We start from the raw sequence: 20,887 nt of genomic DNA on the forward strand, positions 1-20,887 counted from the left end.
TACTAATACTTGAGAACACGTGTTTTCCACCCCTGTCTCTCTCGGTTTCACCGCAGTTACAAAACTGTGTTATGTCAGAATAATAATAGCGTGATTGGAAGCGTGTGAATGTAGGGCAGACTAAATGAGCAGCCATCAGATGGCAGTGTGGTGGGTTACATGAGCCTAAATGCACCGCAGAAAGAATGGCGGAAAGATCTAGAGTTGGTGGTTCAGGGGGGGCAAATAACCTGCTCTTTGGGTAACAGCGCAGAGGCGAACACATAACGGGAAGCTTATGCAAGGAAGGTTATTATTACAGAAACCGTCGGAGGCTGTGTCATGACATCTCCTCGAGGAGGGGGAGGGAGGTTGGGCTGCGTCACCGCCTCGGCCGCCGCTGATTGGCTGCGTCGCGGGGTAGAGGGCGGGGCGAGAGGTTGGCAGTTGACGTCAAGTGCGATGTGGGCATGCGTGGTGACCAACGTCAACCCCCGTGGCTTTATGAAAGGCGAAATCCCTCCATCTCTCTCTCCGCGTCTGGCAACGGTTTCAAAACGTCGAAGCAGAGGGAGCCCGTCTCGCAGGAACTGTCCTTGAAGACGGCCCGCATCTCTTCGCCGCTGTCCACCGTGCTCCGGAGCTTGTCCTGCGCCGCCAACGGTCGGCTGTCTCTCCCTCCCTCCCTCCGTCCGTCCGTGCGTCCGTCCCTCCGCCCCCCCTCGCCGTGCTTAAAACAACACACAAAAACCCACGGGGACGAGCCAACGCACGCAGCGCTAGCCGAGGAAGGGAAGTGGGCTCCGTCTTCTCTTTTATCAGGCAGGTGAGGACAAAACCGTGCCGTGTTTGAGTCCCACGAGACGGACTTACCGTACCGTGTGTGTGTGTGTGGATGTTACGAAGCCGGGACGTGTAGAAACTTCAGCTACGGCTCCTCTCTTTTACAGCCGGAGCTCAAGCTAGTAGCGGGGCAGCGTTTTAGAGAGGATGTAAAAGGTCCCTTGCCCTGGCAGCTTAGAGGAGACTTCATGTGTCTGCTGATGCTGGAGTGTGACCGTGGAAAATTAAGGCCCAATTAGTCAGGCTCATCCTCGATCACCCCCCTCCTTTACCTTTACCCTCTTTAGAGGAAAAATACATGTCAAGCATGAGCTATTTCCTTATCTGTATCCTGTGGAGACCATTTGTCTCAAGGTTTCCAGATAAAGAGGGCTTTATTGTGTCTTTAATACGCATGGCACAGTGCAAGAAGAAGGCTAAGCATGCGTTACTAAACTAAAAGGTCCTGTATCAGGTAAATTAATGAGACCCCCCCCCCCCCTGGCAAGAATTAAACCTTCACCAGGGCAGCACTAACTGAGACAGCTTAAGATTTATTGTCCCTTAATGATGGTGGTGTCCTGGATACGTGTCCAGGCAGGTGAGTGTGAGTTTCCATCTCATCTGCATCTACATGACTGGGGAAAAAAAAAAAGACGCTGAAGACGCTGCATCCTTTTAGAGACCCCAGTTTCCAAATAGCTGCTTAATTGTCTCAGCTTCAGTTTAAATCTACTTGTAGTTAGGTTTCTATACGACAGGCATCTATTACGTCTGTATTACTCAGCTGCTGTTTGATGAGTAGGTGTTTGAATGCTTATATTTTAGCAAAAGGTTAATTTTAGACCTTTTGTTGAGCTTCCCATAAGTCTACACTTTTCGTGGGACGAAGAGCCTGGACGGTGCCAAGATGAGTGTTTGGTGGCACAAGCCAAGTCTGCTGCTGGCTTTTGTCATTTCTGTGAAACTAATTGGTTTTTGAATCATCTGCAGTTTGCTAGGTGTGGCTTTATTCATTCCCGCTCCCCTTATACATTTAACTCTTCGCTTTGCACCTGCACCTGTAGTTTGCACAAAAGGTTGAGATCGGTCATTCGTATTTTGTCTTGTAATGTTTTTTTTGCTGCCAGTCGGTGTAGAAGACCAAGGCCAAGGTTAGTCCCAGTTCCTCTCTGCTAGTGGTTCTTCTTTTTTTTTTTTTTTTTTACAGATACAACGTTAATGCAGAGTTGGAGGCCAAAGTAAAAGCTGGGAATAATGATGGCTGAGCATGCTCACACAGTAAATTTGGGTCTGGTCCACGTGTACATATAGTGCAGCGTCAGAAGTGTCATTCATGTGTTTCTCAATAAACTTGCAGCGTGTGTCTCTGCTCCCAGCAGACGCTTCACTTTTTTTCAGATGAGACAGATGGCAGTTAAAACACTTAAAGACGAACCCGTGACGGTAATCCATAGGTAGGCGCTGTCCCGGAGAGGCAGAAGAGCAGTTGGAACTGCAAGGAAGTGCATCGCAAGTCCTCGTAATTTTATTTATTTATTTATTTATTTATTTATTTATTGTGGTGATTGGATTCAGTGATGTAGATTAAATGCAATATCACAGGTTTAGACATAACTTCTCTTAAGAAGATCAGGTAGAACGTGGGACTCTGGTTGTGTGTTAATCCTGAAAATCTGTTTGAGTCAAGTCAGGTGGATTGGTTGTGTTACAAAGCAAAGATGATGCAAGCTCTGTCTCTGCTGTACAAGAGGAGAAAGAAAGAAATAATATATATAAATAATGAAAATGCTATGTTTATTCCTTGAACCAAGCTCTGTGTACATGGTTCTGACTCTGCCACCTGCCTTGCTGCAGTTATGTGTATCTGCAGCTCTACTAAGTATTGTTTCCTGATTTACTCCAGTTAAAACAACTCTCCTGATTCTCTCAGACCGAAGGATATAGTGTCTCGGGCCAGACTGGGCCAAGAACAGGGGTGGCAGAAATGGATTCCTGGCCCTGTTTGCTGTAGCCGGCATGTGACTAAGATTACACTTTAGTGCTGGGTCATGCAGTGCCTTCCCACTGTACTGCGTAAAGGTGTGTATGTGGGGTAAACTGTAACAGTCTGACTTGTGTCTCTGTGTAGTATATCCCAAAAACAACATCTCCTTCTCTTTATTTGTAGTTTTATAATCTGTTTATTGCTTAGTAAAGCGAAAGGAACTAAAATGAGCTTTTATGGTTTGTGGTTACACATCATGCATTCCTAAACTTCCTTGTGTGTGTGTGTGTGTGTGGTGGGAGGAATGTATTAAGACATAAATTACATGGCCAAAGGTGGCATGGGAAGCTATATGATTAATGTATAACAAGACCGAACGAGTCCTCCTGTGTTCAGATCCCAGCGTCTTTTTGATCGGCCGTCGCCCCACATATCGTTGTGTTTGTGTGAGAGCTGCAGTTGAACGTCCGTGTGCAATTGCGCCGTTTTTAAAAATTCAACAAAACAGTGGTTTACTGGGTCACATCTGGCCTGGAGTAATGAGTCACAGACCGACATGAGCATTCAATAGCATTTCTATGTGGACGGGAAGAGCCCACTGGAGACACTCATTGATTTATTGACGATCGCAACTAATCACACTTTTGTGCACATGCTAATGTTTGTGTGTTAAATCTATATATTTTTTATTTTTTTCTAATTTGAACTGAGTGTTATTAAGCTTCTGGTTTGTAATAGTTTTATTTTTTTTTTTGTTCCTTCCTTATATAGTTATAGTTGGAGTACAAAGGCCTGAATTGAGTGTGCCTTAGTCATTGTTTGCTTGTGCTGGTTTGTGTAAGAGTGTTATAACAGCCATTATTCAACTTGAAACCTGAAACGTATGATCAGGTTTCTGTTTTAGAGGTTGTCACACGTCCACACTAATCCTTGGGAAACACTAAAAAACAAACAAAACAAAAAAAAAAAGCAGAAATGAGGCGTACTGGTTGGCTTCCTTGAAGACCTTTCATCACTCATCCAAGTAGCTTCTTCAGTTCGCCTGAAACCTCCTTTGTTTTTTGGATATACCTCAACATGGAAACATCCCTGGGAAACGTACCCAAACCCAAAACTCATCATACACACAATGTGGTTGACTCTGGTACTGGGACATTTGTCACAACAAATAGGACCAGTGAAGATCTCCCATCTGCTAAAACCATCTAAATTACTCCAGCATAAATGACTAATACTGAATAATTCAGTTTAGAAAGTTATTAGTTATGAGTTGTTAACTATTTTCATCATTAATTTAATTTCAGTCCTCATTTATGGATCAAAATCTCGTGACATTTCGTCATTCCAGTCAGTGTGGTTTAGAAAATACTGGAACAAAGTAGTGATCCACATGATATGAAAGTTTTCATAAAAATTTAATCACCAGCACGACAGATGATGAATGGACTGGTAGCGGCATACGAAAGAGGAATACTAATTGACTTAGTGTTTTCCCGTCCTACTGGAAATTGTCCATGTGTCTGTCGTTGCCTACACTAACTCACTAAGCCATGTAATAATATTGGAGTGTAGAAAACAATGTGCGTCTATGCCAGGTCATGGACTCCATTAATTATTTCTACTGAAAGGCAGCTTTTGACATGCCTTTTTACCACTGTCTTTCAGAATAAAAGAAACAAAACCGCCAAATCTACAAAGCTGTAATCTGCAAAGTTGTCCAAAAAAAAAAAAAAAAAGACTGCCTGCACTACTTATTCTGTGTAGTGCAGGTTTAGCCTCCATTGCTGCTCACTTTCAAGGTTAAAGGTGTCCAGCCATAGAGTAGAGCTCCCCCTGGTGGCTGGCTGCAGTATAGGTCATAAGCTCCACCCCCTCCATGCTTGTGGATGGAGAGCCGAAGTCCCGCCCCTTCCGATTGCCTCCATGGGACCTATCTTTCGAAAAAATATGAACGGCAGTCTATGGCGAAAGATAAATTATTTTCTGGTCCCAATCGACTTGTGCCTTGGATTATACATATGTTGTTTTTCAGAATAAAAAATTATTTTACATGTAAAGAATGTCACAGTTTGTCGCAAGATAGTTAAGTAAAACGCTATGGAAAATACGTAATTAAACGAACTACAAGTCCAAGTCACTTACCTTACGTCACCACATTTTCCTTCCACTCTTCGTTTCTGTCTGCCCTTACAGTAAAAGACACAGCTAACGATGCCGGTGTCACCTCGTTTGATGCTTCTGCCTTCGTCCTGGAAGAAGACGGTAAAGCTCAACAAGGAGACAGCCATAGTTCTCTAGTGACGTACATTGTTCGAGACGAGAGATGTAGTTCACTAAGCGATCTCATACAAAACCTAACGTTGTTCAGCTTATTTACGTCAAATAATTTATCTCTTGACGTGAAAAATTATCTTTTTTTAAATTCACACGCATCATATGTGAAATTCATGCCACAATTCGAACGGGACCAAAAAATAATTATGATCTCTCCATTAACTCCCGTTCATATTTTTTCGAAAGAAGTAGAAGGGCGGGACTTCGGCTCTCCATAGGAAGTCATTTTTTTGTTTTTCAAGGATGGATTCTGTCATTTTAGGTAGTTAATATAACGTCGATGCATGTTCAAGTGTCAATTATTTGGATAAGTTTCGTGCGGTTTGCGTGGCTCCACTCTGGGATCGAAAAATAGCATCAGTTTTAGCCAATGCAAGGAAGTTGGGGAGACGTTGTCCACATTTATACAGTCTGTGGGTTCAACATGTCGAGCAACATGACCTTGCCGCGTGTTGAAACCTTGTTCCAGGACTCATTCGTGGATTTCGATCTTCTGCCGGCCCAGGTCTTCTTTGTGAGGGGCCCAGCCCAGTGATGATCGGCCCTCAGTAGAGCATCTTCTTATCTGCCTGAGCCTTATTAGCTTTATCTCTCCTCTCCCCTGTTATCCCACCATTCTTCAAAACTTCCCCTGCAACATGTGTGTGTGTGTGCGCTGATTAAACCGCAGTGTTGGGTGTGTTGTGATACGTATTGAATTAACTGGAAATTATAAAGATACGTTGCAGTCGTGGGACACTTAAATACCAATTTTCTGACATTTTACAGACAAATGATTCATCTAGCATTTATAGAAACCTGCCGATTAATCAATGAGGATAGTAACTGCTGCAGCTCTAGACCTGTAGTGTACCTCCTGTAGTACTACAGGTTGTTGAAGGCCGCTGAATCATAAACCAGTTTTAGAAAGTTTCCTTAAGTGTGCCAGGTCGGAGTCTGCATTTAATTTGAGTGATGTAATAGACCACAGTCACAACATTTTGTCTGATGACCTACTTTGATTATAACAGGCTTTAAAACTCAGTGTCTGCTTCAACATCCCAGTTTAGGCATTTTCACTTGACAATTACTGAAGCATTTTGGGGTCGCAGGAAGACGGTCTGTTGCCAGAGTTACTGTACAAGCAAGTAGAACTGGTTATCCACTGTGAGCCGCAACAGGAGTCTGGCTCGGTTAGGCTTAAAGGCTTTCATCAACTTCACCGCAACAATGGATACCTTTAGAGTACGTCCCTGCTGGGCTCGATGGGGGGGGGAGAAAGGAAAAAAAAATGCCAGAGGCTGTGGGAGGTGACACGACTTGTGAAAGTGTACAGTTACAGTACAAGCCTGCTGAGAACGAATGCGAGACGCTACACCCATTCATGTGCTGCCGACAGCGTGCTGTGTGGGTGTAGGTGTTGCTTTGGGAAACGGGATGGAAATACAGTCAAAGGGCTGAACTCTCTGTCGTCTTGATCTAAATCTAACCGTTATTCCTGCTGCTTTGGTGTCTTAAACTGAGGAATGTGTTTGCATAGCGCAGCACGATTGTCCACCTGCTGTTTAACTGTAAGTACTCAAGATTATTTTGGCTTTGCACCCGCCAAGTTATTGGAAAACCCAAACTGCAAGAGTACAAGGTTATATCTATCTGTTAACCAAATTTCCTGTGCTACAACAAATCTCAGTTAATAGAGGATGTCATGTTGGTGTTCTGCTCTGGTGCGTAATCACAATCAGATCAGACTTTTCTTTACGTTGCTACTTCCCTAAAGCCCTTTTCACAAACGTCACGTCTGTTATTCAGCTGGGATAAACCAAAACCGAGTGGAAATGATTGGTGAAATGAAACAGATGATGAAGATGATATACAACAGCATGTGCGCTTGAAGTGCTGGGACCTGACCATCCCTGAATCAGATTTTGCTGAATCATGATCAGGAAAATGTTCGCAGTAAATCCTTTTAAAACTCATCAGAAGTCCAGAAAACCTGCTGCACCTTGCGATTTGCCGTGCACCTGCAAAATCGAAACTCAGATACACCAGCCATATAGTGTAACACTAAAAGCTGGAAGTACAAGTACAACAAGTATAACGGATCTTCCATATATTTGTTGGTTTTGTGAATTCTAACGTGCGGTCTTGGACGTTGTCTAGATGATGTTTAGCTAAGAGCTTTGGCTGTTGTGTTACCGCCATTGACATTTGCCGCAGTAATCAGGCGTGACAGCCAGCGAGTGTGTGTGTGTGTGTGTGTGTGTGTGTGTGCTTCTCCTCCAAGTGAGTATCGGTCTGATGTTTTGGTGTTTTGTGTGTACGGGGGAAAAAAGAAGTGGGGAATTTCTTTCAATGGGCCTGTAGGTTCACTTTCCAACCACAAACCTCATCATGTGATTTAGTTTTTAGTTTCTCGTTTGGGAATGCGTGCTGATGGCGTAAACTCACACGGTGTTGATGGATTTCAGCCACTGAACTAGTTAAAGTGTGCTCGCTAATGAATACAGGGAACAAATTAGTTAAATGTGTGTACTTGTTCACTAAAATAGATTTTGCTAATGAATAAATGAATAAATCTGCTCTTTTTGCACAAAACCACTACCTCACCATCTCATAGTTTAAGCAATTATTTATTTGTAGAGTTTATTCCACTGTTGGCAAACTGTTTATACAGAACGTCTTTATATTTCTATTTTTTTTCCTATATATATTTTTCAGATCATTGTTATTTTGTATGTATTTTTCAAATTTGTCTTTTTGGTAACTCTTTTTTAACCATGTCGAATTGTCTTCTGTACATACATTTGCCAAATTCCAGGAAATTTCCCATACGTGGGATTAATAAACATATCTTCTTATCTTATCTTATGAAACACTTATAAAATGCGTCACACTTCTATGGATGCGTCACTATAATAATTAAACTCAAATTAAGATGAACCCATATTTGGTTTTTGCCTTTAATTATATATTATTCATTCATTCATTCATTCATTCATTCAAGTAAATTTTCTTGTTCCAGCTTTAAAAATACAATTGATAATTCAGAATCAGCTTTAATAGCCAAGTATGACACATACAAGGAATTTGACTCCGGCAACTTTTCTCTCTAGTACAGAAGCATCTTAAATAAGTGAAATAAGAATAAAAAAATTAAATAAAATAAGATAAAAATTTAATAAATCTCAATTTGTACACATAAAATAATAATTCGCAGGTTTTGCGTTTTTACATTAGTGTACCGTATTTTCCGGACTATAAGTCGCTCCGGAGTATAAGTCGCACCAGCTAAAAAATGCATAATGAAGAAGAAAAAAACATATATAAGTCGCACTGGACTATAAGTCGCATTTTTGGGGGAAATTTATTTGATAAAATCGGAGACCAAGAACACATTTCATCTTGAAAGGCAAGTTATAGTACTAACAATAGAACAACGGGCTGAATAGGTGTCTGGTATGTTAACAGCTATTCAGATAACTATAGCATAAACAACATGACATAACAAGTTTACCAAACTCTCGATCTCACTCCAAATCACTAAATCCATTGAATTCTTCATCCTCTGTGTCACTTCTAAGCAACTCCGCGAACTTCGGAGGTAGACGGCGCACCGCCGCTATTACGCAGGAGTAAAAGAAGTAGCAGATACTGGCAGACAAGCGTAGAGTGCCCTCTCGCGGCTGTCAGTATGAAAATAACGAACACGTGAAATTATATATTTTAATATATAAGTCGCACCTGAGTATAAGTCGCAGGGCCAGCCAAACCATGAAAAAAAGTGCGACTTATAGTCCGAAAAATACGGTAAATGGAAAATATTTTTACTATTAATAGTGAGACGCAAAAAATAATAATAAATCCAATTCAAATAAAGCTTTATTTGAAAGATTCAATCTTGATTCATACAAATCCTTAAATCAATCAAATAAATCAAATAAATAAATAAATAATAATTAAAATGATCAGAGATGATGAGAGCGTCAAAACTAATGACTAGAGCTACTCTTACACCATAAGTTTTGTCAAAATCTCTTTCACTATCTGAAACTATCTCTAAACTATACGATACTGAAATGAATCGGGACCCTGCGAAGCGTAACGATTCAGGAAATCGGTAGCGATACCCCTCACTAAATCCACAGCTGCTGTCACTGTGCTGTTGTTGTGTCAAACTCTCTTATCTCTCCTCACCTCTGCTCCGCTGACAGGAAGCTGACCAATGTAAACATGACCTTGCAGCCGCTTTACAGTCCCCTCCCGCCCCCATGGTGAAATACGACCTCCCCACATGTAGGGCATCGCGTGCTGCCCCCCGGTGTGCAGCAGCCCACATGTGTTTGATTTATATCATCTTTACTTTCCTGCTAGATGAGTTTCATAATACTTGTATTGATGTGTGTATTTATTTGGCAGCTGGTCAGATCTTAACTGCAGATATGCGGATGTTTATATTTTTCATTGTGAGACTCTGAAGCATCTTATTCCAAGTGACAACCCGCAAGCAAACGTGCGTCACACACTTCAACCGGGAACCGTTTCAGAACGTGATGAACAACGTTTAATTCAGGACGCGACGGCTCGATATTAATGCGGCGGTGTTGATGTTAAACATGCGTCTTAGTGTTGTAGCTTTTAGCCTTGACGTGTTTATCAACCACAGAGTAATGTGTATTTGCTGGCTCACTCAGAGTAAATACTTTCTTTGACGTGCCATTAATTAGGTCGTTGTGTTAGACTAAACCGTAATTTTTGTTTCTGCACATTTCAGCGCAAGTTAATGAGCTTTGTCTTGAATTTATTGTGCGTCCTGCTCGGCCGTTTTGTCCGTTCTTATTACGTCTCCTGGCAGCGGCGAACGTTTTTACTACTGTACGGCGTTTTGTTTTTCTAGGTATGCATTAGTCATGGCCCTTCAAATTTATTGTGGGTATAAATAAACCATTATAAAACAGATGTTTATAGAGCGTTTAATGCTATTACAGCAGAAAGGCAAAGAAACGCTGTGTTGTGTTCTGTAATTTCATGACGGAAAATATGAAAAGGCACATAAACTATTTAAAAAGAGTTGGAATTTTTCATTTTGGTGTTAAATGCTCTTAAATTTTTATTTGAAAACCTCTTTGGACAAATGCATTGGCTCAAAACAAACCCCAAACTAGACTTAACTGACGTTTAAAACTTGAACTGTGCAAATAAGGCTTCACATTAAAAGTTTCTTTGCTGAGTCATGATCAGGAGAAGGGCTGGCGGTAAATCTCTAAACGTATGAGCAGTCCAGAAGAAAGGCTGCACCACGCCGCAAAACTCAAAAGGCGTATAAAAATGCTTGCGAGGCGCCAATGATTCCAGCCTGTGCTTTAAAAAAAATAAATAAAAAATGATTGTAATAAATATTCCAATAGTAGATGTGCTCGCTCAAATCAATGAAGCGGTCGGATGTCAAATCAAGTTGCACAGGCAGAACTGGCAACTGTCCGGAGTCATTGCTTCCGTGCAGCGATATGTTATCTGTGCAGACGATAACGTGCAGACGTGCTCAGATTTAACTGAGATTAAAAACGTGTACCGGCGCTCAAACTTATTAAATAATGAGGCAAAGAACTACCTGCTTCCTTCCATGTTTATGTTTTGAAATAGGATGAGTCACGGTCACGAGGTTTGGCCAATTGTTCCTCTAGTCTAATTAGCTTCTGTTCTACGATATAAACCTCGCCAAGTTTTGTTTTTATGGACGTAGAGGTGATGTAATTCCAGTGTTTGCAGTATGATTCATAGTCTGAAACTAATCAGCAGCTTTTATTCATTTTTAAATAACACATTTTTCTGTTTCACATTATTGCAAGATTTTCAAAGATGCCCTCTTGTCCCTGAGAAGTTGACTTTTTAAATCGTTTTTTTTTTTTTTAATATATACAGCTCTGGAAAAAAATAAGAGACCACTGCAAAATGATCAGTTTTGCTGTTTTTTTCTATGTATTTATTAAAATGAACATTTTTGTTTCATTCTATAAAGTGCTGACAACATTTCTCTCAAATTTGAAATTAAAATATTGTCATTTTAGAGCATTTATTGGCAGAAAATGACAACTGGTCAAAATAACAAAAAAAGATGCAGTGTTTTCAAAACCTCGAATAATGCAAAGAAAACATTTCTTAAACAACACAAAACTAATATTTTAACTTAGGAAGAGTTTAGAAATCATTATTGGTGGGATTATCTCAATCTTTAATCACAGCAGTGTTTTTTTTTTATAATCTTCCTCATAAAATAAGATTTGGTTCAGGTGATCACCTGATCAGTGTCTCAGTAAGTAGAATGAGGAGGGTTGTGTTGGACTGGACTGGCTGCCATAGATGTAGAGATGCTGATTTAAGAAACATTTGTGGGAGTGGTCTCTTAATTTTTTCCAGAGCTGTTATGGAGAGCCAAAGTCCCGCCCCTTCTACTTCCGGGTCATGGGACCTATCTTTCGAAAAAATATGAACGGCAGTCTATGGCGAAAGATAAATTATTTTCTGGTCCCGATCGACTTGTGCCTTGGATTATACATATGTTGTTTTTCAGAATAAAAAATGATTTTACATGTCAAGAATGTCACAGTTTGTCGCAAGATAGTTAAGTAAAACGCTATGGAAAATACGTAATTAAACGAACTACAAGTCCCGCATGCTGGCGCGTACAGAACCGACCAAAACTCCCTTCGTGTAACTACAGCTCTCGACATGACCCGATTTATAATGATTTTCACCTCGTTTGATGCTTCTGCCTTCGTCCTGGAAGAAGACGGTAAAGCTCAACAAGGAGACAGCCATAGTTTCTCTCGTGACGTACATTGTTCGAGACGAGAGATGTAGTTCGCTAAGCGATCTCATACAAAACCTAATGTTGTTCAGCTTATTTACGTCAAATAATTTATCTCTTGACGTGAAAAATTATCTTTTGAATTCACACACATCATATGTGAAATTCATGCCACAATTCGATCGGGACCAGAAAATAATTTATCTTTCGCCATAGACTGCCGTTCATATTTTTTCGAAAGATAGGTCCCATGACCCGGAAGTAGAGGGGGCGGGACTTCGGCTCTCTCTATATATATATATTGTACACACACACATTGACACATTAATCAGTAATGACAAATCATTAGTTGCAACCTTGCTTTAAGCCCATGAGTGTGAGCTTTTGGTGAAGTAAACCATCTGATTTGAGGAAAAATAAAACAGGTGTTCCTGACCACTAATATTTATTCTCCATGGACACGAGGAGATAAACCTTTTCTACTGAAGCCAGCAGTGCTCCTTGCATGAACTCTTTGAACTCTTGGCTAACATCTGGAGGGTAGATGGAGCCGATACACACACACACACAAATCTAGCGCTAGAGATGAACACCACAAACATCGACACAAACATCTGGTGTGAAGTCCCCCCTCCGGTTGGAGTCCCACACAGCTCGGCGCAGGCCCGGGCAGGATCCACAGACAGGGTTACCATGGTTATAGATCCAGGCGTTAACTGTCCGCCAGCCCTGTGTATTCTTGGAGGAGTTAAAATTAACACAGCAGTTTCTTTTCTTCCTCCTCTTTCTAACACGTTCCCTCTCTTTTATTCTTGTTATGTGTTTTCTTTTACATAATATGAAAAAATAAATAAAAATCTCTTGTTATGAAACCCCGCATTTCCCTTCTGCTATATAATCACATGAGCTCAGTATCAGTTCTCCCTCCTCTCGCTCCAGTTCCCCATGTCTGTGCTGTTTTCTCCCGGTTGTGTGATGGTTTGTGTGTGTGTGTGTGTATGTGTGTGAGAGTGTGTGTGGCCGGATTCCCGGTCAACACCAGCAGACAGAAACCGCAGGGATGAGTTGAGCGGAGTGCTTTCGTCTCTTGGGCAACAGTGGAGTCGGGCATTTGAAGATTTCATGCTACAGTAGCATGGCTCTCCTGGCATTAGCGCACGCCTCATCAGACTTTTAAGTCACCCAGAGGCTGCTGGGATACTTTATGTCATACTCTACAGCTCACAGCTTACTCGGGAGTACTGAGAGCCACAGGCTGGGCAGCGCTGAGATCGACTGTGTGCTCTGTGTTCAGTGGTTTCAGGAAATGTCTTGACTTGTTATCACGAGGCGCTATAAAGGGCTGGAGATTTCTGGCCGTCAGTTCTAGTCAATGTCAACACATTAGGAAATATCTTGGGAATGAAATCTGCAAAAACAAAGTCGGACAATGCAAGAGAGTACACCGATCAGGCATAACATTATGACCACTGACAGGTGAAGTAAATAACATCGACCATCTTGTGACAATTCAGTGTTCTGCTGGGAAACTTTTGGACCTGGCATTTGTGTGGATGTTACTTCGATATTACACCCACCTAGACCAGACCAGGCAACCCCACCCCATAGCAATGACACTCCTTGATGGTAGCAGCCATCCCCAGCAGGAACCAAAAAAACGGTTTAGGAACAACTAAAAAAACATGAGAAACAGAAGGGAGGTGTTGACCTGGCCTCCAAATTCACCAGATCCCAAACTGGAACAAGTCTGATCCACAGAGACCCCTCCCCTCAACCTTTAGGACCCAAAGGCCCCTCCACTTACAACATCCTGTTGCCAGACACCACAGGACACCCTCAGAAGGCCCATGTCCATCATCTGATGAGTCTGTTTTGGAGGCACAAGGGAGACCAACACAATATGAGGAAGGCGGTCATAATGTTATGCCTAATCGGTGTATGTTCAATCATCCAGTCCGTTTCTCCGTGGCAAATTTGCAAAACTGACTCACGATTTCATTCTCTAGCGAGGTGTCACAGTTTTTATATTTAACACGCCCAACAGCTGTTTCCAAATATGGACCTGGAAAAGTAAAAACGAAAATTAAAGGCTGACTGCATCGAGAGATGGACGGATTACATTTTGTAGGGTTTACTGTGATGGCTTCCTGTATCGTGTAAGCTCAAAGCTTCCTGTATCATTGACCTTTTCCACTAATGCAATCTCAAGTATTACTACTTATGCATGTTGGTGCGCTAAGTGTTATCAAGAGCGGAGGAGGAATAAACACGAGGCCTTCGGCTCGGAGAGTGGAAGTTTAAGCTGCCTTTCTCAGGAGAGGAAAGTCCGGTCAGTGAGCTTCAGGTTTGAGTTGCAGTTGTATTATTGTTTGGCTGCATTTCCTTTTAGGCATGCTGCCAGATATAAAGAACAATTACAAAGTTGTAATAAAGCAAAACTCACCTTATAAATAAATTAGCCTCAATTAGATGTGTTTTCTTTTGCAGAGGAAAAAAAAAACGGTATTGATCTGCAGTTTCCGCTGGTTTTTATGTAATTTATGCATGTGTTTGTAAATCTCTTCAGCAAGAGAAAGTTGGTTCAACATCCTCACCTCAAACTGGTTTTCTTTTAAGGCCTTTCTCACGACTGGTGCTCGGGACAAGGTTGAAGTTTTAATCATGACACTCTTGACTCGCCGGAGAATCTGAATTACAATCAGCACATCACTAATAACGTTTGCTTGTGATTAAATGCTGTCAAATTAACTTATGTCTCGCCTCCCTCCTCCTTATCCTTGACCCCTCTGTGTCCCTCCTCTGTGCCTCCTCTTCCCCCCGTTCTCTTCTACTCTTATCTTCTCGTCCTCTCCTCCTCCTCTTCTTCTTCTACTGCCTCCTCCTTTCCCCTCTCTCTTGCTCCTTCCACACAGATGCTCCCAGCCGCCCAGCTTGACAGGAGTGATGGGATGTGTCAACTAGGTATTACAACTATCCCAACATCTTACACTGCAAGCAGGGGTACTGGCTGGGTGGGAGAGGATATTCTGGGAGGGTGTGGGAGTCTAAGATTTAAAAACAAACAAAAAAAAAAAGTGAAAAGGCAATGCAACTTAGAAGAACGGCGGTAATAAGATAGGGTACGTTACAGGTGACAGCTAGTGGGCATGTGTTGACATTTGATAGGACAGTTTCAGCAATGTTGTCAACATCTTTATTTAGGAATGCTGGAAGATTATTTTTTTGTATATTTGAGGGAGACGTGATAGCCTTTTACAGTTTGCTTATTAAACTCACAGAAAAACGAGTGAAAGGAGGAGGAATTGTTTGTTTTAAACCTTATCCGAAGATTATTCCTGTTTTTTTTCCCATTTCTCTGAACACTGTTGTAGGAAAAATCGATAAAACAGCATCAGAAAGGTAATGGTAATTCAACTGCGCAGTCATTTTGTAGTAACCTGGTCGTTACCATCCTACGTTTCCGCCCCAAAATTTGATTTCGGTCTCGCACGGAGTCTGGCCCAATTGCACTTCCGCGGTTCGCGTGTAACCGCGCCAATCAGCGAACAGTTGAGTGATGCCGCGAAACTCGCCTGCCGAGTTGCTTGTAGTCCAGCGAAGCTTGTAGTTCAACAGCATAGCAACAATGGCGACGGAGGAAGAGACGCTAGAAGCCATCCGCGAAGTTGTCTCAACTCTCGAGAGCGTCACGGAATTAAAACCAGAACAAGAGGCTTGTCTTGTCAATTTTATAAATGATAAATTTTATAAATTTATTTAACTGGAAGCGGAAGTGGTAAGAGCCTGAACTCCGGCGCACAATATACGTCATTACCAAACGTTGCTGATTGGTTAAGGGAACTCCAATGATTTTAAACCTCAAAATAAGCATCCGCCCATTACGGAGACAGATTCCTATTACATTGTGCCAGACTATGTGCGAGACCGAAATCAAATTTTGGGTGGAAATACGTAGGATGGTAACGACCAGGCTAATTTAGTAGGATGAGATTGTCAAAATAACTGAAACACGTGTCGGTGCAACACAATTTGATTCAGTAGTTCTGCAAACCACAGCCTCAAGAGCTTTTGTTTTAAAGGAATGCTGAATGCCATAACCTTCATGAAGAGAAAAATTAGTGCTTTGAGTTTTCACTTGTGTACCTAATAAACTGGCAAGTGAGTGTATACGTGCGGTTCGTAGTACAAAAGCAAACAGCTGTAGAATAAACTGTAATCTTTTTAAGTATTTTATTTTATTTTCCTTGTGTGTCTGGGTATGTCTTAGTTGTAGCCAGTGTTTCCGTGAGTTGTCGTCAGCAGCCCAGCCCCACTGCGTCAGAAACAGTTTTTCACGTGAGAAAATAAATTGGTTGCATCAGAATAAATCCATAGTAAATTAGTTTAAAGCTGCGCTAATGCACAATACTAGTTGGTTTGGTGGCTTGTTTTCTTTAGTGAGTCATGGATAATTAGAGAGGAGATCTTTTTAAGAGTATTTGTTTGGAAATAGTCCAAACTGTCGTACTCACTGATCCACTTTCCAGTCTTTTGTGTTGCAACGCTCATCTCTATAAGTGCGTACGAGCGGAGTGCAGTGGATCCGTTTCTAACTCTATTAATGAGCCTCAGCAAGAAGATGCTGTTAAGCTACTAAAGCACTGGAAAGGGTTTTCACTGAAATGTGGAAACAAGAGTTTTATTTATTCCAGTGTTGGGAGTTTTTACTGATGCCCAGAGCACATTTCATCTACAGTGTGCTTCACTTTCTATATACACCAGACAACCATGCCTTTCTTGCCAGAGCTTAAGTTGGCTTGTTCAGCTTAATTTAATTTAATTTACTAGAGATCAAAATGCATGTACAGTACACTATGTGACAGAAAGTAATCATTACATTACCAGCTGCAGGAACTCTTGTTTACTCACAGCTGTGTTTGGCATCTCGATCACATGTGAGACGCCCCCGTTTCAGTAGTTTTTATTTAGTCGTAGTTTTATTTGAAGTGTTTGGCAGCTGATGACAGATTTACTTTGCCAGTGTCAGTCAAATTAGTAAGAGGAACACCGCTCAAGGCAAAGAGAAGTTGACGTTACACAAGAAACCAAGCAATGCCACATCATCCCTGCTAGAAAAAAACTGACATCATGGCTTTTTGCCTCCTGCACTTTTTTCTTAATCTCTTAATTTGTCCTGTTCTTCTTCTTTATCAAACATAATCTCTCTCTCTTTTTCTCCTTATTCTCTCCGACATGTTGGCGACATGGATTATTAACTGAAGTTTAAAACTTCCAAACTATCCGCAACTAATGACTGTTGTCATTATCATTTAATGTGCAGATTATGCTTTTGATTATTTTGACTAATTGAAAAATGTCAGTGAACATTATTTTGACAACTTAATGGCCAAGGCAAACGTCTTTTCGATTGTTGTAACTGACCAACTCATGGTGCAGAATAAAAATAATATTCTGCATCGTCTATATTTATCTATAAATATTACACAGAGAGCGTATTATCACATATGGCCAAGAAAATCAGCAAATCCTCACAAGTGAGAAGCTGGAATCGGTGGATTCTTGGCAGTTTTACTTGGCAAATGGCTGGGGCAATAGGCTGACCATCAAATATCTGGTGAGCTGTTTCAGCTCCAGATCAGATGATTACCGAGTTAAGCTACTGGAGATTTCAAAGTACTTTTCACGGTTTGTTTTAGTCCAACAGAAAATAACGAAAATTGGGGACAAATCTTGATATTTGTTCTGCAATAAAATGGATTTGAATTCCTCTTTTTACTTGATAAATCATCAGGGGCATTTAAATTATTCTTGTTGTCCAGAATAGACTGGACCAAAAAGAAAAAGAAGAAAAACGGTCCAACAACTTGGCAGCTTCTGAGCCTCTCTGTTGCTATTAGACCTTTAAACTAACATTAGAGATATGAGAACCCTTTACATAAATCAATATATTAATCTCTGTTTGTTTCTCTGTCTGTTTCCCCAAGCAGGTGAGGCCGTCCCGGACAATGTGATCAGACTGAAGGCTTCATCTGCGTTGTCCACACCAGAGCGAGACAGAGGAGGGACGGCGAAAGAGGACGAGGACGAGAAGGAGAACGTCATAGACACAAGGATGGGCGTGGGGAAGAATACCACCTCCAAATCAATGGATAGCAGCAGCGAGGGAGGAAAATATGAAGAGGAGGGAAAACATGGTGCAGATTTCTACCCTATCCCGGTACATAACTGTTTTATAACTTTTTTTTTTCCCTCTTATAAAAGATTTTCCCACTGTGACATAACATTCCTGTATCGTGCTCATGTAACCAACAGTGACAAAGGCAAGGTTTGCATGCAACCTCGCAATTATGATCCTCTTTCTCCTCCTCCTCCTCCTCCCTTTCCCCCCCCCTCCCTTTCTTTGACTCTCACGATCATATTTGGCATTGTCTTTTCATTGGAATGCATTTGTTTGAGCGAACACCAACCACAAAAACCAGCTGCTCCTGCTCCGTTTCCCTTTTTTTTTTCCTTTTGGCAGCAGGCCATTGCTTTATGTAGGTCAGTAGGCAAATGATCTTATGACACCCTTTCTTTAGTCACACAAACGCACTTTACACAATCCTGGTAGTGCAAATTTGCACGGTGGAATACTGGAGTTATTGTGGAGACAAAGTGTGATTGGTGCAGAAACTTGTGTGTCGTAATAGACCGTGTTTCATAAAAGCTGCTCGCCCTGAAGGCAATGCTTTCAGTTCATCAGATGAGCTATAATTCAGCACTCACCTGTGGCCACAGATAGATATGTCGATACCCAGAGGTAGCTTGGAGTGGAGCGAAGTTAGAGTGATCCTTTAAGGATTTCCTGGCCCAGGTTAAATATCCCATGTGGCCTTGTGACCGTGACCGTGAAGCTTGCTTTCTTCCTTTAAGTCGAGAACTGATATAAGGTCTGTTCCATTAGCAAGAACAACCCAAAGTTTCCTTTGAGGCAAGGGCTACACAGTTCATATTTTATTCTTGAACAGATCATCAAAAGGTTTACACAACCGCTCTCCGTCCAGTTGGAAAAATTCCTTGTGATTCAGAGTCCAGAGCGTCAACTGATGTAGTTACACGAGGCCTTTTTTTTTTATTCCGGTTATCTGTGGAACACTTGTCACCAGGTAAATGTGGCCATTGTGAGGCGATACTCATTTTCTTTGCACACTCACCCTGCTTGCCGGGCTGGGCATGTAGACAGAGCAGAGAGTGTTTGCGTGTAAGAAAACCCTGACGTATATCAGAAGGGATTGATTTCGGGACTCTGCAACAAAAATACCCGGACTCTAAAAGATCACCTTGTAAATGTAACCGGTGTAATCTTGCGTTGTGACGTATCGTCTTTACCTTTCAATCGTCTTTATTCTGATAACAAAGATGAAATAAAAACAAACGGATGATCAGCTCGATCTACCGCAAGCAACGCCCCTCTCTCGTAGAATACCAAGATAAGAGCTAGCATAAAAAATATACAACACGGAAACATACCTGATAACAAAGATGAAATAAAAACAAACGGATGATCAGCTCCATCTCCCTCAAGCAAGCCCCTAAAATGTGGACATAACATAGATGGATATATAAATATTAACCCATGAAACGAGGCCCAGTGATGCATAAAACAAATGGAAAGAAGGAAACCGCTCACCTCTCTCATAGAAGACAAAGACAAGAGGGAGAGTTTTGGGCGGGACAAGGGCCTTTATAGAAATATGGGGTTCCACCGAAAAAGGAACACAGGAAACACAGGCTATGTGTTGAGTAACACAACGTGGATACATTGAAGACCTGCACAAGAAAAGCACACACTTAGTGGAAGAAGTTTGTCTGTATGCCGACAACTTTGAATACCGTCGGAATCGCTTGTTTGTTTTTAATTTGTGTTTCTCACGGTACTTACTCTAACTTTCACACTCCTTCACCTTTCTCATATTTTACCGTGGCTTTGTCAACGTTTTGTTTTGGACAAAAAATCTGAATTGCATACGTGTGTGTGTGTGTTTAGGTGGTGGTGAATGGAGTTAGCAGTGCCAGCGGAGACCAGGACACGGAGAACACAGAGCTGATGGCCATCTACACCAAGGAGAATCAAGTAGCAGAAAAGGTAACTCAAGGAAAAAAAAAAATAAAAAAAAAAGAAGTGAAACGCAACCCTCAAGTGTGTTGCTCATCGCCTAAAGTGCCAGATTAAGTAAATAAATGCCTGTTTAAGCAGAAAGACGGTCACATGATTCAAAAAGCTTACACATACAATTACAGGCACATGCTTGTGTTGACATTGTCATTTTCTTAACCACAGTCAGCGACACAGTTTCAGTGACTTCTCTTTTCCTCCTGCACTTTCCTCCTACATCCTAAAAGTTGTTATCCAAGTTTGTTATGACGACTAACTACTATTTACAGTGCAGCCTAACTTGCTTTGCTTTATAAAAGACAAAAATGGCATTAATTGTGGTGTGTTTATATATATATATATATATATATCAGAGGTGGAAAGTAACAAAATACATTTACTCACGTTACTGTATTGAGTAGTTTTTTTGTGTATTTTGTATTTTTAAAGTAGTTTTTAAAATCGGTAATTTAAATTTTACTTGATTACGTTTTGAGTGAAGTATTGTATTTCGCTACATTACAAATCCCATCCGTTACTGAGTAAAAAAAAAAAACGTTGACTAACGAAAACCGAAAAAAAAATCGCGCCCGGAACCACGTAGTGAGTGACGTATGGTCAGCATGTAGGCTACCACTACCAAGCGCCAAGTCTTTCTGTAGGAGATTGAGAACGAGATGGAGGTGGATCAGAAGAGCGACGACGGTTCAGAGACAGTTTGATTGACAGTTGATTATTTGAAAAAGTTTTATGGGATGGTCAGAACTGAAATTGCACATTATACCTTTCTAAGGGTCTTACATGTCATGTGTGACATGTGTTATGTTGTCATTACATGTGTATACAT

General features: G+C 41.3%; 1 protein-coding gene across 3 annotated transcripts in view; it reads left to right on the plus strand.

Moving 5' to 3' along the window:
* The first annotated feature begins 490 nt into the window (after positions 1–490).
* The window catches only part of slc23a2 (solute carrier family 23 member 2), a 41,118-nt gene continuing 20,721 nt past the window's right edge, over positions 491–20,887 (plus strand). Inside the window, exons 1-4 of one of the 3 annotated variants that reach the window (XM_084551453.1) lie at positions 6,656–6,672; positions 14,819–14,867; positions 17,891–18,123; positions 19,933–20,031. In XM_084551453.1, coding sequence (XP_084407579.1) covers positions 14,819–14,867; positions 17,891–18,123; positions 19,933–20,031 — 381 coding nt within the window. In that variant the 5' untranslated portion in view covers positions 6,656–6,672. Of the gene's footprint in view, positions 806–6,655; positions 6,673–14,818; positions 14,868–17,725; positions 18,124–19,932; positions 20,032–20,887 lie in introns of those variants that run through there. The other 2 variants (XM_084551454.1, XM_084551452.1) reach the window with 2 other exon arrangements.

This window comes from Chelon labrosus (assembly GCF_963514085.1).
Source record: "Chelon labrosus genome assembly, chromosome: 9".
NCBI classification, from domain to species: domain Eukaryota; kingdom Metazoa; phylum Chordata; class Actinopteri; order Mugiliformes; family Mugilidae; genus Chelon; species Chelon labrosus.